The sequence below is a fragment of the Phascolarctos cinereus genome, unplaced genomic scaffold (genome assembly GCF_003287225.1).
Source record: "Phascolarctos cinereus isolate Bilbo 61053 unplaced genomic scaffold, phaCin_HiC Scaffold_2;HRSCAF=192, whole genome shotgun sequence".
Lineage (NCBI taxonomy): Eukaryota > Metazoa > Chordata > Mammalia > Diprotodontia > Phascolarctidae > Phascolarctos > Phascolarctos cinereus.
The window spans coordinates 59,561,899-59,578,766 of record NW_027555625.1 but is presented as its reverse complement, the minus strand read 5'-3'; the positions used below and the strand labels follow the sequence as shown (position 1 = coordinate 59,578,766).

The 16,868-nt window shown below is 47.2% G+C and overlaps 1 protein-coding gene across 1 annotated transcript in view; it reads left to right on the top strand.

Moving 5' to 3' along the window:
* NECAB2 (N-terminal EF-hand calcium binding protein 2) overlaps nt 1–16,868 on the top strand; it is a 51,566-nt gene that overhangs the window by 24,348 nt on the left and 10,350 nt on the right. Inside the window, exons 6-10 of the mRNA XM_020989270.1 lie at nt 1,881–2,017; nt 4,103–4,221; nt 4,935–5,014; nt 14,562–14,618; nt 15,346–15,458. Coding sequence (XP_020844929.1) covers nt 1,881–2,017; nt 4,103–4,221; nt 4,935–5,014; nt 14,562–14,618; nt 15,346–15,458 — 506 coding nt within the window. The remainder of the gene's footprint in view (nt 1–1,880; nt 2,018–4,102; nt 4,222–4,934; nt 5,015–14,561; nt 14,619–15,345; nt 15,459–16,868) is intronic.

The following is a 16,868-nucleotide window of genomic DNA, read 5'->3' as shown; positions in this document are numbered from 1 at the left end:
TGAGACCCTGGGCAAGTCACTTCATCCTGTTTGCCTCGGTTTCCTTCTCTGTAAAATGAGCTGGAGAAGGAAATAACCACTCCAGTATCTTTGCCAAGAAAACCCCAAATGGGGTCACAAAGAGTCCGGCATGGCCGGAATGACTGAACAACAACAAAGCTTACTTACCTCGGCAGTCAGAGAACCTGGGGATGTAGAGGAACAGATCTGGGGCATTTGGTTTTCATTTTTAAAAAAAATTAAGTGGAAAGGATAATCAGTGATTATAATTCAGCAAAAAATATCAGAACCTGAAGTAATTTTCTGAGTGTTAATTAATTTTACAAAAGACAGTCTGACCCACAGCAAATCCTTCCCCTTCATCTCTACAATTACAATGCAGTCTCAAACCGCCCATGAAATTGCCTGGTCTGGGGAAGAGATTGCCGCTGTTTCTCTTTCTGTCTGGCTTTCCCCCTCTCTCATTATTACTGTCTTCCTGTCTCTCTTTCTACCCCATTTCGGTTTGTTTCTCCTGGTCTCCCCACCTCTCTTTCTGCTGCTTTGTCTTTCTTTCTCCTGCCTTGATCTTTCCCTGGCTGTCTCTCTTTTGACAGATCTCCCTCTTTCTGCCTTTCCCTCTCTCCTCCCTTTTTCTCTCTCTCCTGTCTCTCTTTCCCTCCCCCCTACTCTCTCCTCCCTCTCTTCTCTCTTTCTCTCTCTCACTTTCTTCCCCCCCTCCTATTGATGAATGTTCACGCCTAGGTACCAGCATGGTCCCTAAAGCCCTGCTCTCTGCTCTCCTACCCATTAGAATGTGAGTTCCTCAAGAGCAGAGATTATTTTATGTCTTTCTTTGTATCCCCTGGGCTTAGTGCTGTGTCTGGCATACAGTTGTGTGGTTCATCCTTCATGCCTGAAGAGGACCATGACATCAGGGAGATGATGACATGACTTGCAATTGAATTGGTTTGAGTAAGGAGGGTTGTGCAAAGTCACCAGCCTCACTTTCTCCTCCAGAGCCATCTGGGTCCAGTGGCCAGATATTCATCAGGAAAACTGGAGATGGCCCAGGATGCAGTGGGAGACCTTGGCCCTTTTAAGCTCCGGTCTTTTCAAGTTCTGACTTTGAATAAGGCAAATGCCCGTTCAATGAATAGGCCTTTTTAAGAAGTGAGTCAAGAGATGGCCCTTTTAATTAAAAAAAAAAATCATACTGGGAGGGGAAGACCCTCAGGGTTGCTAAGTCAAAAGAGAAACAGTTACTATTTACATTCACTCTGAGCCAGGAGGGCCCAAAAAATAAGCCTTAAGTGGTGTTATAAAAAGCATTAGGTGGGCAGGAACCTGTTGTCAAATCAATGAGAGACAGAGTGAATTGGGCTTAAGGCTTGATCTTTGAGAAGAAATCTAGCCCGTAAACCTCCAGTTATCTAAGTAGGTGTCAGCCACCAAAGTCAGGTATGGCATGATGCCCCACGTGAGGACCCTGAGTTGGCCAGTTGGAACTGGCCAGCTGAGTCCCCATTCAGGCAGGCACTTCATAAATGCTAGCTGACAGACTGAACTCAATCTTCAGTTCCAAGACTAGGGATTCCAGGGCACCATTTATGACTTGGGCTAAGGAGCACCGAGGAGTGGACAAAGGAGAAGGAGAAGGCAGTTCAGTTTGGGGTAGCAGAAGTGCCGATTAGCTGTTCAAACAGAATCATCTCATACAGGAGGGCCCTGCTCCCCCAAATGTGTTGACTCTTCAGGGGCAAGTAAGAGGAGGTATTGTGGGAGGGAGGCGTGGGCTGCCTCCCTGACCCCACGCGCCTTCTCCAACACCCCTCCACCTCAAAATGCCCCCACCCACTTTACGCTCCTCATTGCCTTTGCTCCCTGCTCTCCCGTCACAGGTCTACGAGGGGGGATCCAATGTGGACCAGTTTGTGACCCGCTTCCTTCTCAAGGAGACAGCCAATCAGATCCAGTCCCTGCTGAGCTCTGTGGAGAGTGCTGTAGAGGCCATTGAGGAGCAGACCAGCCAGATAAGGTGAGGGAAACGTGAGGAGCCTTCTGTATGCGTCTGTGCATATGTTTATGTACATAGCTGGTGCTTAATAATTGTATTGCATGAGCACATATACAAGTATAAGTGTATGGCAGGGCTTGAGCCAAGCGATCTGGGTTCAAATCCTGCCTGTGGCACTTACTAGCTATGTGACCTTAGGCAAGTTACTTAACCTCCCCAGAGCCTCAGTTTTGCTGTTAAGTCTTCTTTCAGTCATGTCCATGACCCCATTTGTGGTTAAGCCTCAGACGCCTCTTCTGTAAAATGGTGTCAGTGACATGTTCCTCCTGCCTCCCTTAAACCTGCAAGGGTTATGGAAGCATGCTATCCTTGATCTAATGTACACAGAGGAGTGGCGATAGCAGAGGAGGAAGGGGCCAGACATCGAGCGGGTAGCTGTGTGACCTTGAACAAATTATTTCCCCATTCTGGGCCTGTTTTTTCTATCTATAAAATGGCAATACTACTTATGCCAACTATCACGGTTTGGTGGGGCTCAAATAAGCCTAGGTATGTACAGTGCTTGCAAACCTTAAAGCATTATCTAAGTGTCAGCTCGTATCTGGGAATCTCTCTGCACACTGGGTGCCTATGCTATACTATGTCTATGTCAAGTCACTAAGCATTTATGAAGCACCTACTGTGTTCCTGTAGCTAGAGCAGCTAGATGGCATGGAGGATAGAGCATTGGGACCTAGAGTCAAGAGGACCTGAGTTCAAATCTGGATTCAGGCACTTACTAGCTATGTGACCCTTAACAAGTCATCTAACCCTGTTTACCTCAGTTTCCTCATCTGTAAAATGAGCTGGAGAAGGAGATGGCAAACCTTTCCAGTATTTTTGCCAAGAAAACCCCAAATGGGGTCACAAAAAGTTGGACATGACTGAAAAATGACTGAACAACATGTCCCATTACTAAGAGCTGTCTCTGCTTTCAAGGAGCCCACGGTCTAATGGGAGGAAATATGTGTGTATTCATATATGTGGGTATTTGTTGTATGTCTGTGTTTTCATGTAGAAAAGGGAATAGGGACCAGAATTCCTTAGGTTTGACCTTGCTGAAGTCCAATATCATGGGAGGGTGAGGTGGGAGGAGCCCTGGCCCTGTCTCCAGTACAAATTGATTTATTATTATTTTTTTTTTTTGGTGAGGCAACAGAGGTTAAGTGACTTGCCCAGAGTCACACAGCTAGTAAGTGTCTGCTCTGAGACTGGATTTGAACTCAGGTCCTCCTGACTCCAGGGCCAGTGTTCTATCCACCATACCACCTAGCTGTCCCTTACAAACTGATTCCTAAGGAAGCCTGGTTTTGACCCTATTCTTGGACTGGGGACCTCCCACAACAGCTGACGGGGTTGAAGAAATGAGAGAGATCAGGTCTCTCAAAACTGAGCCCAGGGCTTAAAGCCCTTTCCCTCACTGTCACCCCCAAATCAAGGTTCATCATTTCCCTCAGGGGTGGAGACAAGGGTTAGGATTGTGGCAGGTGGGGGCCACAGTGACCATGGTGAGAGGGTGTCAGTGAGGGAGAGAAGCCGGGAGCTTTGGCAGGCCGCCTGAACGATAGTAATCCTATGAGCTGATTATGGATAGAAAACACTGAGGCTTTGCATCCATTATCTTATTTCCTCCTAATAATAATTTTATGAGCTAGGTACTATAGGTCTTATTATCCCCAGTTTACAGATGAAACTGAGTTTCAGAGACATTGAATAACTAGCCCAGAGTCACATAGCTACTGCATGTCTGAAGCAGAATTTGAACCCAGGTCTTCCTGACACCAGGTTCAGTGCTCCAAGCATGCCTAGAGAAGCTAGAATACAAATGAACTGGAAACCTTTGTGCTGGAAGAAGCTGGAGCCTAGAGAACCATCTCTATTGAAGGGAGGGACTGGCGTATCTCCTCTTGGATAACTGGAGAAAGCCTAGCTCTCCCAGTGTGTGATAGGAGATCAGTGCTGCATCCATCCCCCCAGCCTTCAAAAGATGAGACCAGTGTCAAAACAGCCCCATGTGTCAGGAATCTGACATCACCATGTATTTTTTATACTGTGCTTTGTCTATAGGCAGAACCCCAACAAGGCCAGCCAAGGTGTGGTGGATACATGGTACGGCAACCCGGCTCCCCGCTACGCCCCCAATCACAGACTCTCATCTGCAGAGCCGGGGAAGAGCTTTCCGTCTGGTGAGTGGAACCTGGGGGGAGGGGAGTGTTCACTCGGGGCCCCTTAGAGGGCCACTCTGTTATGGGAGGTACCTAGATTGTCACATCAATGGGGCTTGGACCATGGCAGGACCTTCGGTATGGAGGTAGGGAGCTTGGGAGTTGAAGGGGCCCAGGGAAGCTCTCCCCCAGGATAGATCCATCCTAGAGCAGAATCCTGAAATGGAATATTCCCAAGACATGGGGGCGGGGGGTGGGAGTCACCAGCATTCAGGAGGGGGTATGTCAACCAGTTAATAAGAATTTATTAAGTGTTCACTAGATGCCAAGCACTGTGCTAAGCATTGGGGGTACCTATAAGGCACAGTCCCTGCCCCAAAGTACCTGACATTCTGATGGAGACAACGTCTATGTACATGCCAGATACATACAAAGTAAATTGGAAGGCAATCTCAAAGTGAAGGTACTAGTAATGAGGGTGACCATCATAGGCCTCCCACAGGAGGTGGGAGTCTGGAAAGAAGCCAAGGCAGAGAGGAGGCAGAGGTAATGAAGGAGAGCATCCAGGCAGGGGGGTCAGCACTGCAGATGCATGTCTGGGGAGAAGCCTCCAGGTCCAGTCTGGGCCCACTCATCCTTAGCTCACTGCTAGCTCCTCCTCCCTTATACCACCCTTCATGGCTCCCCAGGGTCCTGGAGTCCTCTTAATGAACTCTTTGGCTTTTCCCACTAAGGTTCCCCAGACACCAAGGAGGAGGGGCTGGAAGCACAGATCAGCCGCTTAGCCGAGCTGATAGAGAGGCTGGAGAATAAGGTAAGGAAGGCCTAGTGTTGGGTCCCCAGCCTCTCCCTTCTTCCACCTCCCAGCTGTAGTCTCCAGGCCTGCTCCAGAGCCCTAGTGGTGTTGCTGGAGGCCCCAGCCCCATGGAGGCTTCCCGGCCCTCACAGTCATCACAGCTATAAATTCAGAAATTCAGCTTTCAAGGGGTTTATTTATGCCACCACCTCCCTCACCCCAAGAACTAAAATTTCAATTAAGATGCACTTTAACCAAGGGGTGGTTGGAGCCTTGATATTTCATGGCCTAACTCCCAGTTTCAAGCTGTGAATATGGTTAACAGAGGGATGCGTGTGAGGCCCTTTTTTATTAAAAATAAATAACTCATTAGTACAACAGCAGACCGGTAAAGTTTAATAAAGCAAGACTTCTCTGACTTTGTCCTCCAAAGCTGTCCTCCACCCTGTGTTTGTCCTGGGCTGCCTCCTCCCTCCTCCCTCCCTCCCTCTCTCTGAACATTTGTTCCAGGATGGTGTGGAAAGGGATGCCTGTTTCAAGCATGGCTTGGACCAGATGCCCTCCGAGGTCCCTCCAACTCTGAGTCCTAACATTTTATGATTAAAATCACAGCTGGGTGCTGGGAAGAAGATGTCCTTCCTCCCTTAAGGGACCCTTAGTCCTTAGGGAGAGGAAACCCGTCTGTAGGCAATTCTAGGAAGAGACAGAATGTGATATCCCCCTTTGCCTGTCCGAGGGGCCAAGCCCAGACCTACCCACAGCATCCCTGCCCCTGCAGTATGCTTTTATCCAAAGGAAGAGAAATATTCCTGCTTTGGTGTCCCATCCCCTGTCTAGGGGTGTCAGGCACACACTGGCCTCTCTTGCTATAGCTGCATAGTGAGCCAATCTGTTCCCATGTTTGATTTATTTCAATGGGTCTTTGGAGTGGAGGAGGGAGATTGGGAGAAGAGAAGGAGAGGGATGGTGAGAGAAAGAGAGAGGGATGAAAGAGGGGAGAGAGAGAGAGACAGAGACACAGAGAGAGACAGAGACAGAGAGAAGGAGAGAAACAGAAAGAGAAGAGGGAGGAGGAGAGAGACAGAGTGGAGAGAGAGAGAAGAAGGAAGGGAGGGAGGGAAGCAGAGAGAGAGAAAAGGAGAGAGGGAGGGAAGGAGAGAGAGAGACAGAGACACAGAGAGAGACACAGAGAGAAAGAGAGAAAGAGAGGAGAAGAGAGAGAGAGAAGAAAGGAGGGAGGGAGGGAGGGAAGCAGAGGGAGAGAGAAAAGAATAGAGAGAGAGAAGAGGGAAGGGGAGAGGGGGGAGAAAGAGAGGAAGGAGAGAGAGGAAGCCTGTTTATCAACTGCCTTGTAAATGTCATCAGTGCAGTCCTCCTGAAGGGCCTTGAACAAGCCAGAGGGAACTGGGGAGGAAGCTATCTGGACAAGGCGTGAGACTGATGATGACCCAGAGCACGTTCAGCACCTGAGTCTCAAGGGACACCCGCACAGTGTCTGCAAAAATTGGGCTTCTGCCCCCTGAGCCAGGGTAACAGGACCTATTGGGGGGACGCTCCTCGGAAGCCCCAGAGACCATCATTCACTCCAAAGCAGCTGAAAACCATTGATCTAATCTGGGCTCTCCAACACCCCCACAATGAGATAGCCAGGGCAGGAATGAGTTATTGATTTTCCATTTGATGGATGGAGGAACTCAGAGGTTAAAGGACTTATCGATTCCCACGCAGTGAGTTAGGAGCAGGACCTGGAGCAGGATCCCAGTGATCCAAGCTCTGAAACCTAGTGAGGTATATCAGTGAATAGAGCACTAGACACAGTCAGGAAGACCTGAGTTCAAATCCTGCCTCATACACTTACTAGCTGCATGACCCTAGGCAAGTCATTTCACCCCTATTTGCCTCAGTTTCCTCACCTGTAAAATGGGGATCGTAATAGCACTTCCCTCTCAGAGCTGTTGTGAAGATAACATTTGTAATGTGTTTTGCAAACCTTAAAGTACAAATGCCAGCTATCGTTATTCTCATTTCTGTGGCATTTCATGATTTACAAAATACTTTCCTTGCAAAGACCACCTGGTGTAGGTAGTACGAATGTTATTATTCCCATTTTGCTGATGAGGAAAACTGAGGTTGCAGTAAAATGCCTGAGAATCATATGGATGGAGGGACCATCCAGGAGTCATCTAATCCAATTCCTTCATTTTACAGAGGGGGAAATTGAGGCCCAGAGAGGGAGGTACACATGCTCAGGGTTGGACGAGTAATTAGCTCCTAAATCCTTGTCCAGGACTTATTTCTCTGGGCTATGCCAGCCAAGAGCCAGGGAAAGAACGCTAGCCTATATTTATTTCTAGATGCAGACAGGGGAGCTGCTGAGTTATTGGCATTTTATCATGATTAATGATTGATTAAGGGTGCCAGACTGGACCAATCAGGAAGCAGATCCTGTGATTGCTTTTTGTAGGGAGGGGGAGAACTGGGCCTGGAGCCCTGAAAAGCCTCTCTTGGAACCACTGAGCAGAGTGAGGTACCTGGAAAATAACTGATTCAGAGCTAGAGTGGGCCTTTCAGGTCAAGCATTTTTCAGTTGTTGTCCATGTGACCCCATTTGGGATTTTCTCAGCAAAGATACTGGGAATAGTTTGCCATTTCCTTCTTCAGTTCATTTACCAGAGGAGGAAACTGAGGCAAACAGGGTTAAGCGACTTGTCCCCAGAGGCTATCAGATCCAGCACATTTTACTGAGGCAAACAGAGGTTAAGTGACTTGCCCAAGGTCACACAGCAAGGCAGGATTTGAACTCAGCTCTTCCCGACTCCATGTTCAGCACTGTGCCCCCTGTTTGCCCCCTGCCCCTTAGACCATGGATAGGTCTGCATCTTACAAACCACAAACGGCCAGACATGGAGGGTGGTGTGACGGGAAGGCTGGTGTGAGGACATAGATGTGGAAACCTGGTGAGGGTCCATAGATGGTCTAGGACTGTGAGAGGCCGGCCGCTGGGTGGGAGCAGTCTTGGATCAGTTTAGAGGAGGCCAGAACCAGAGCCAGCCCCCCATCCCCATCCCTGCATCCCCAGCGCTGCATCCCTGGCCCCGGCAGGCGGTGCTCAGCAGGACCAGACAGCCCAGGTTGTCATAACAACTTGGGGCAGCTCAGGAGGGGAGGCTCTTAGAGTCTATTATTAGAATGCTGGTCGTCCTAACAACCAGGGCTCTTCAGAGATGACAGGCTCTCGGGCTGAGCCTCCTCATTATCTTTGATTTGTTTTCCTTCTCTTGTGCCCCCCACCCCCACCTCACCCCGTGGCAGGGTGGGCCCAGCTGTCAGGCTGGCCTGTGACTGGTTGGGGCAGCAGCTGGACCCACCCCCTCCCATCCCCCACTTCCTTAGCTCACTGGCAAATGCTCGCTCAGGTGCATCCTCTGGCCTAGCATCACCATCATTGCCATCACTAACATGTCACTTTAAAGTTTGCAAAGCACTTTGTATGCTATCTCATTTAATCCTCGCAACAACCCTGGGAGGGAGATGCTATTCTATCCCCATTTTACAGATGGGGAAACTGAGGCAGACAGAGGTTAAGTGCCTTGGCCAGGGTTACATTCCTAGTGAGTGTCCAAGGCAGGATTCAAACTCAGATTTTCTTCTGTTCATTGCCTCCAACAACCCACCCCTCCTTCTGTTAGCCCCCCCCTTCTATTTTCCCAGTCCCTTTTTACTTCCTTATATTGCAAGATAGATTCCTGTATCCTACTGAGTGTATATGTTATTCCCTTTTTGAGCCAGTTCTGATGAGAGTAAGGTTTAAGCTTTGCCTGCCACTTCCCCTCCATCATAATAGCTCTTTCATGCCTCTTTTATGTGAGATAATTTACCCTATTCTATCCCCCCCCTCCTTCCAATGCAATCTTCTTTTTCACCCCTTTATTTTGTTTTTTTGGGGGACATCATCCCATCAAAGTCACCTTATATCCATACCCTCTGTCTATATATACTCCCTCTAATTGCCCTTATAGTAATAAAGTTCTTAAGAGTAACAAATATTGTCTTGCCATGTAGAAATATAAACAGTTTAACCTTATTGAATCTCTTGTTTTCCCTTTCTTGTTTCTTTCTTACTTTTTTTTATGTTTCCCTTGAGTCCTGTATTTGGATATCAATTTTTTTTTATTCAGCTCTGGTCTTTTAATTAGGAATGCTTGAAAGTTCTCTATTTCATTAAATGTCCATTTCCCCCTGAAGTATTATATTCAGTTTGAACTCAGATTTTCTTGACAAGGCCTAGGGTTCTACCTACTTCTAAATGCCTAGATGCCTCCCAGTTTCTTCAAACCAGACTTCCAGAAAGTAGAGCCTCCCAGAGCTGCCTCTGGGCCACAGAAGCAACTGCCCTGGTGCCCCCTGAGAAGACCACAGAGCCACCATTCATCAACCCTAGCTCCTACCTGGCACAGCCCCTCACAGCCATGAACATCTGTCCTTCTTTCCTTTCCTTTCCCTCACATTGCAGGGCTAGAACACAACTCATCCCTAATTGCCCTGGAGAGGCATCAGAGATGTAATGGAAGGACCACCGGACGTAGTCAGAGGGCTTGGGTTTGCCACTGAGCAGCCGCTCACTGTGATCTTGGTCAAGTCACAATTTCTTGGGCTTCAGGTCTGCCATTTTATGATCTCTTACAGCCTGGCAGTCCTCTAAAGAAAGGTATGCTGATCTTTGAGGGAAGAAAAGTCCAGCTTGTAGCAGCGATGTAGAGAGGAGGGGGGGGGAACTGAAGACAAACTCAGGGCTTGGGGGGCGGGTTATGTTCAGGAGGGAAAGTGGAAAAGAGAGGACAGAAGACAGGGTCATGGACCGGGCACTGGGTTCAGCCTTTCCTCAGCTCCTCAGATTGTATCAGTGTTACAAAGATTAAATCATATTAGATCCTGAAAGATCTAATTTAGCTTTTTATCGCCTGAATTTTGGCCACTCCAAAGCACTTTCTCCTAATTTATGGCATTGCTCTTACAGGGTTAAGTATCCCAGTAATGTTATTTTGCCTCACATTGTGTTTCCACAGAACTGACTAGCAGGGTCAGGTAGAGTTTGCCTGTCTACATAAAAAGGTAATGTAATCTCAGGCAGCCTATGGCCATGGAAGTAGAGCTTAGAAATCCTGTAGTCCAGACCCTCCATTTTTCAGGTGAAGAAACTGAACCACACCGAAGACAAGGAACAGCCCATAAGTTGCCCTGGCTAACTCATTGTTTGGGGGTGTTGGAAATAAACCAGAGCAGTGGGGCTCAGGTGCTTTGGTATCCTAAATAATGGAGTCAGGACTTGAACCAGGTCCCCTGAATCCAAGTCAGCACTTCTACTGAGATAATATAGAACTTCATTCAAGGCACGCACTTTTTTTCCCCCTCTTTCTTTGCATTCATTCATAAGTTTTAAAAAAATTATTATTTATGACATTCTTTTCTTTTTAAATTTTGAGTTCCAAATTCTCTCCCTCCCTCCTACCCCCTTTCCCACCCACTGAGAAGACAAGCAATAGGATATCAGTTATACATGTGAAATCATACCAAACATATTTCCGTATTAGCATATTTCAAAAAAAAAAAAGAAAAACTAAGTGAGAAAATACTATACTTCACTCTTCATTCAGAGTTCGTCAGTTCTCTCTTTAGAGGTCGACCGCAGTTTTCCATCATGAGTCCTTTGGAAGTGTCTTGGATCATTGTATTGACCAGAGTATCTAAGTCTTTCATAGTTGACCATCATTACAACATTGTTATTACTGTGCACGGTGATCTCCTGGTTCTTCTCACTTCACTTTGCATCAGTTCATAGAGGTCTTGCTATGTTTTTATGAAACCACCCCCCTTGTCATTTCCCACAGCACGATAATACTCCATCACAGTCATATGCAAGACACACATTTGGATGGGGGGGGCGGGTAGGGAGGGGTAAGAGAGGCAAATTTAGCAGTGGCTAAGTTTGGTGAAACTGACATTAAGTTCTGCTAACCCATCACCGTCAGACAAAAGAGTTAGTACCGATTAGCTTACGAGAAGGGAGAGAAGGGAAGGATAGGAAGGAAGAGGGAAGGACAATAGACAGATATAGACAGAAAGAGACAGAGGGGCAGTGGAGGGAGAGAGAGAGAAGGCTGAGATTGACATGCAGCCAGAGAAGAGGATGTTCCAACAGACAGAGACTTCAGAGGAAGGAGAAATAATTATGCCCTGGCTGTGTTCCAGGAAGTCTGCCTAGAGGAGATGGCACTTGGGCTCAGCTGTGAAGGATGTATAACACCTGGGAACAAAGGTAAAGGAGGGAGTGGGGCAGAAGAGAGAAAGAGACGTAGTAGGGAAGAGGAATACAGTAAGCAAAAGCATCCAGGTGGAGGTGTTTTGTAATGAGAACACTGGTCTGGCTAGAGTAGAGAGCTTTTGTAGGAGAATAATGGAAGATGAGGCCAGAGCAGTAGGACACCAGATTGGGAGGACCTTGAATGCCATACTGGGTTTGGTCTTTATCATACAAAGAATGCAGAGCATGAGAGGCAGCATGATATAATGGATAGCAGGCTGGCCTCAGAACCGAGAAGACCTGGGTTCAAGTGCTGACTGGCACATTCTTGACTTCGTGACCCTGGATGACCCTCTTAGTGCACTTGGTAATTCAGTAAGACTACAAATTATGGAGAAGGTACAGAATTCCATCCCTTCACCCACCAATAGAATCACAGATAAATAAGCATTTATTTTTATTTTTTTGCAAGGCAGTCGAGGTTAGGTGACTTGCCCAGTATCAATAAGCATTTATTAAGCACCTACTGTGTGCTAGGCACTGTGCTAAGCTCTGAAGATACAAAAAAAGGCAAAAGAAAACCCAATCCCTGCCCTAAAGGAGCTTACAGTCTAGTGGGAAAGATAACATGCAAACAAATATTTACAAAGCAAGCTATGGATAAGATTAATTTTGTTGTTCAGTTGTGTGCAAATCTTTATGACCCCATTTGACAGAGATGCTGGAGTGGTTTGCCATTTCCTTCTCCAGATCATTTTACAGATGATGAAACTAAGGCAAACAAGGTGAAAGTGGCTTGTCCAGGGTCACCCAGCTAGTGAGTGTCTGGAGTCATATTTGAACTCAGATTTTCCTGACTCTAGACCCTGTTGTCTAAACACTATGCCACCCAGCTGCCCTTGAGACAGGATAAATAGGAGCTAATTCTCAGGGGGAAGGTATTGGAACACAAAGGGTTTGGGAAAGGCTTCCAGTAAAAGATAGGGCTGTGATTAAAGGAAGCCAGGGAGGCCAGTAGGCAGAGTTGAAGAGGGAGGGCATCTTAAGCATGGGGTATAGGGGAGAAAATGCCCAGATCCAGTGAAAAGCAAATAAACAAGCAAAAAACCAGAGAGCCAAAGAAGGATAAGGCCACTGTAAAATGGTTTTTGAATGGATGAGTGGCCCATTGAAAGTGAGATTGTAGGAAGATTATGTTATTATCCCGCTCAATGCCTCCACCTCTATCTGGATCTTCAGGGGAATTCCCCCTGGGGAGGCCTGGGTCCATCCCGATAGGACCACACTGCAGGGTCCCATAGCCAGGCTGGGTATGTACCCCCCGCTATGGCCCACCTCCTCCTACAGCTGAGACCAGGGGACCATGGTGGAGGCTGGGCTGGATTGAGATGAGAATATGCACAGAAGGCACTAGAGAAATGTCAATTATGATTGTCATGAGTTATGATTGTAATTATAACAATCATTTTTATGCTCCTACCTTGCTCTTCTGCCCCTTCCCAACCACTAACTTGAAATTACAAATTAATTGAAGATTGCTCAGGAGCCCTGGATTCTCAGCCCAGCTCTATCCCTTGCTTCTGCTGTGACTTTAAAGCCGTTTTGCACCCATAGTTTTACCCTAGAAAATATCGGGGATGGACGAGATGATCTCCAAGGTCCCTTCCTGCCCTGACATTCTGTGTGCTAAGGACATTGCAGCTCTAACATGGGAGATTTATAGCTAGAAGGAAGGAAGCAGGCAGCTACTGTGTGCCAGGCACTGTGCCAAGTGCTTTGCAAATATCATCTCATTTGATTTTCACAAGCAACCTATGGAGGTAGATGCTGTCGTTATCCCCCTTTTACAGTTGAGGAAATTGAGGCAGACAGTTTGGTAAGTGACTTGCCCAGGGTCACACAGCTGTTGAGTGTCCAAGGCTGGATTTAAACCCAGGTCCAATACTCTATTCACATTCTTTGTTCCCAGGGACCTCCCAGCTCTGACATTTCACATTCTAAGGGCCCTTTCAGCTCTCATGCTATGATCTAAGGATCCCTCCAGCTCTGATGCCCACTAATTTAAGGACCGTTCCAGTTCTAACGGTCTTTGTTGTGGGGACCTTTCTAGCTCTGACATTTTGTTGTAAGGGCGCTTTCTCAGCTCTGACATTCTGTGATCTGTCTATCCATGAGGATGTGACACAGACCATCTGCTCCTGGCCATCTCGCTCCAGGCCTGGCACACAAGCACACGCTTTTGTCCTGATGAACAGGGCTGGGCAACTTGATTGGTCGGATTCCTGATTTAATCTGGGCGTCAGACTCAAGGGGGAACATCCGTTGCTTTGGCTGAACCCCTGGCCTTTGACCGGGTAGGAGGCAGACAGGTGGAGGCCAACAGGGTCCAAGGGGAGAGCAGGGCCAGAGCCTGGAGGGCAGGAAACACAGACATTGTGCCTGAAATTCATGTATTGGAAATAGCTCAGGGTGACCCATTCCAAGACCTAGAGTCTGCTCGTCCCTGAGTTCTGGAAACTGAAGACAGGGTTAAGCCCCTCGAGGCCAGGAGGCACTTCATTTCTGTCCTTGTATCCTCAGTACCTAGCATGGTGTCTGGCACATACTAGACTTGGTGGTTAATTGATTGATCAGGGGCCCATGTTCCCAGGTAGCAGAGCTTTAAGTACTCAGAGAAGGGAAACAATGGAATGTGCATTAGGTTAACTGGCTTTCCCAGTGACTCCTCTAGCAACACGTCATCTGTGAAATAGACACTTCTGAGATATCATCATGTCATCAGCATCATCCTCAAAGGTCCAAGGCTTCCCGAGTCCACTGGGGATCAGTCCCTTCAGCCTTGGTCCCCTGTCTAACTCTGGACCCATTTGGTAGGAGGCCCCAGATGGCCCAACAGACCTCCCCAAGGGGGACTGAACTTCCTAGGCCTCTTTGGAGGTAGAAAGTAGTCCTAGCAGAAAAGCAAAACAAAGGACCTGGGTTCAAATCCCAGATCTGCCTCTTACTAAATGTATAACATTGGGCAAGGCAAAGCATCTCGCTCATCGGGGTCTCCAAGGGAGAGGCACCATCAGCCTGACAGAGATAATGTATACAGAGTGCTTTGTGAGCCCTCACTGGGTCTCCTGGATGATATGCTTCATGTTGGCAGAGACGGCGTCTTATTTAAATTCTGAATCTCCTGCAGCAGCCCCCGATGCTGGGATTGGCACTGCATGCTTAATACGTGTCGATTGAACTGACTCCTGTTTTGATTGATTCCAGACCCTCTGGTTTGATCTGCATCAGCGTCTCTCAGATGGAAACAGCACGGCGTGCACTGTGAGTACCCATCCCCACTGGGTTTTCTCTGTCTATCCACTTCTCCGAGGGTGACCCCACCGCCCACTGCTGATTGGAACTCTCAGCTCAGGGCAGAGAATTTCTCTGAAGTGAGGACCTTATAAAATGAACATCAATGGTTGTTAGAAGACTGAAATTTGATGCTTGGTCCAATGAATGCAAGACATCCAGGGGTACAAAATGGCAGTCCACCCAAGGATTTGATTGCCCCCATACATTGGAAAGGACTCTCTTCATGGCTGCAGCAAGGGAGAAGTACAGTCACAGAGCCTGGGTAGAATGGGGCAAACATCACCCTGAGGAGGGGTCTTCATAAGGTTCAGAGCTAGAAGAAAACTAAGAGACCATCTAGTCCAGGGGTTCTTAACCTAGAGTCCATGAGCTGGTTTTTAAAAATATTTTGATAACTGCATTCTAATACGATTGGCTTCCTTTTGTAATCGTATGTATTTCATATTATTCATATGAAGCATTATTCTGAGAAGGGGTCCATTGGCCTGACCAGGCTGCCAAAGGGGGCCATAGCACAAACACGGTAAAAAACCTTGGGCTAGTCCAACTTTCTCATTTTACAGATGAGGAAACTGAGGCCCAGAGTGGTTACATAATTTTCCTGAAGTAACACAGAGAGTAAGGAGCAAAGTCATGGTTTGAGAGCTATGTCCTGGGAGTTGGCTGCTCAGCTATATCCTTTCTCTTCCCTCAGTATCTACTGCTGGTGAGACAAGAGATGGTGGTGTCGCGGGAGCACCTTGGGGAGTTTCTGAGTTCCCTGAGGCAGTACCTGAGGAGTACAGCTGAGGACAGCCACTGCTTTCAGTAAGTCCCACTGGATTTATTGGGAGGGAGGGAGGGAGCAGAGGTGTGTTGCGCCTTCTAGGAAACACTGCCTCCTCAGAGGGAAAGACATGAAATCTAGGGTCCCCTCACTGGTCATACATGCAGAGATTTGAGCAAACCGTGATTGGCATGTCCTAGTAAATGCGCCAACCCTAGCTCCTTAGCTATTGCCAAAGGACTGATGGGATGACCGAGAAGGAGTAGGTGTCCTCTGGGTCTAGAAGGGTCAGAAGGGACCTTAAGCATTTATTAAGTGCTGAGAACTGAGCTAATTGCTTCACAGATAATCATCTCATTTTATCCTCACAACAACCCTGGGAGATTAAGTGTTTTTATTATCCCCATTCTACAGTTAAGGAAACTGAAGCAGACAGAGATTAAGTGACTTGCCCAGGGTCACACAGCTGGTAAGTGTCTGAGGCAGAAGAAAGGACTGGGGTCTTAGAGATTGGAAGAAGGGCAATGCTGAAAGGGTACCTGCTTATCAAAGCCCCATGAACCTCCAACCCATAGTCATGGCCTTCATCTTCTGACTCCAGTGTTTTCCAGTTCCACCCTCCATCAAGTGCCCCAATGCCATTTTCTTTCTCTGGCTCCACACATCCTCCCCACTACAACTTCTCAATTTCATACCTTATTACCAGTTCTTTCTAGTTCTAAGATCTATAATTCTATGTTATGATACAGTGGGGAAAATGCTAAAGTGACATGGAGTTGATATCTGGTTTCAAATGTTTCCTGTGACACTTACTAGCCATGAATGCATCACTTAATATTTGTTGAGCCTCAGTTTCCTCATCTGTATTATGGGTATAGTACTACTTTTTGGGGGTGTGAGGCAATCAGGGTTAAGTGACTTGCCCAGGGTCACACAGCTAGTAAATGTCAAGCGTCTGAGGCTGGATTTGAACTCAGGTCCTCTTGACTCCAAGGCCATACAGTACTACTTTTACCTCAGAGAGCTGTTGTAAGGAAAGCATCTGGTAAACCTTGATGTGCTAAATGAGAATAGTCATCATCATAATCATATTAAGAGGTTATTAACCTTATCGGGATAAGCTAATCCCTGCCAATGTACCATTGGAAGAGGGCTAGGGAGATCCCTGGTGACACCAGCACACTCTCACAGGGAACCTCAGGAGATAATGCTTCCAGAAGAAAGCAGATTTGATGACCCAAAGCTAGGGCAACTTGCATGGCAGAGTCAGGATCCAAAAAGATTTCAACAGGTTCCAATCTTGGACTAAATTTAATGAGATGATACTTAATGGGGACGAATGTAAATCTTATGCTCAGGTTCAAAAAATCAGTTTTCCATGTACAAAATGAAGAAAGTATGGCCAAGTAGCGTTTCATCTGGGAAAAAAAAAAGGTATGAAGGTTTTAGCT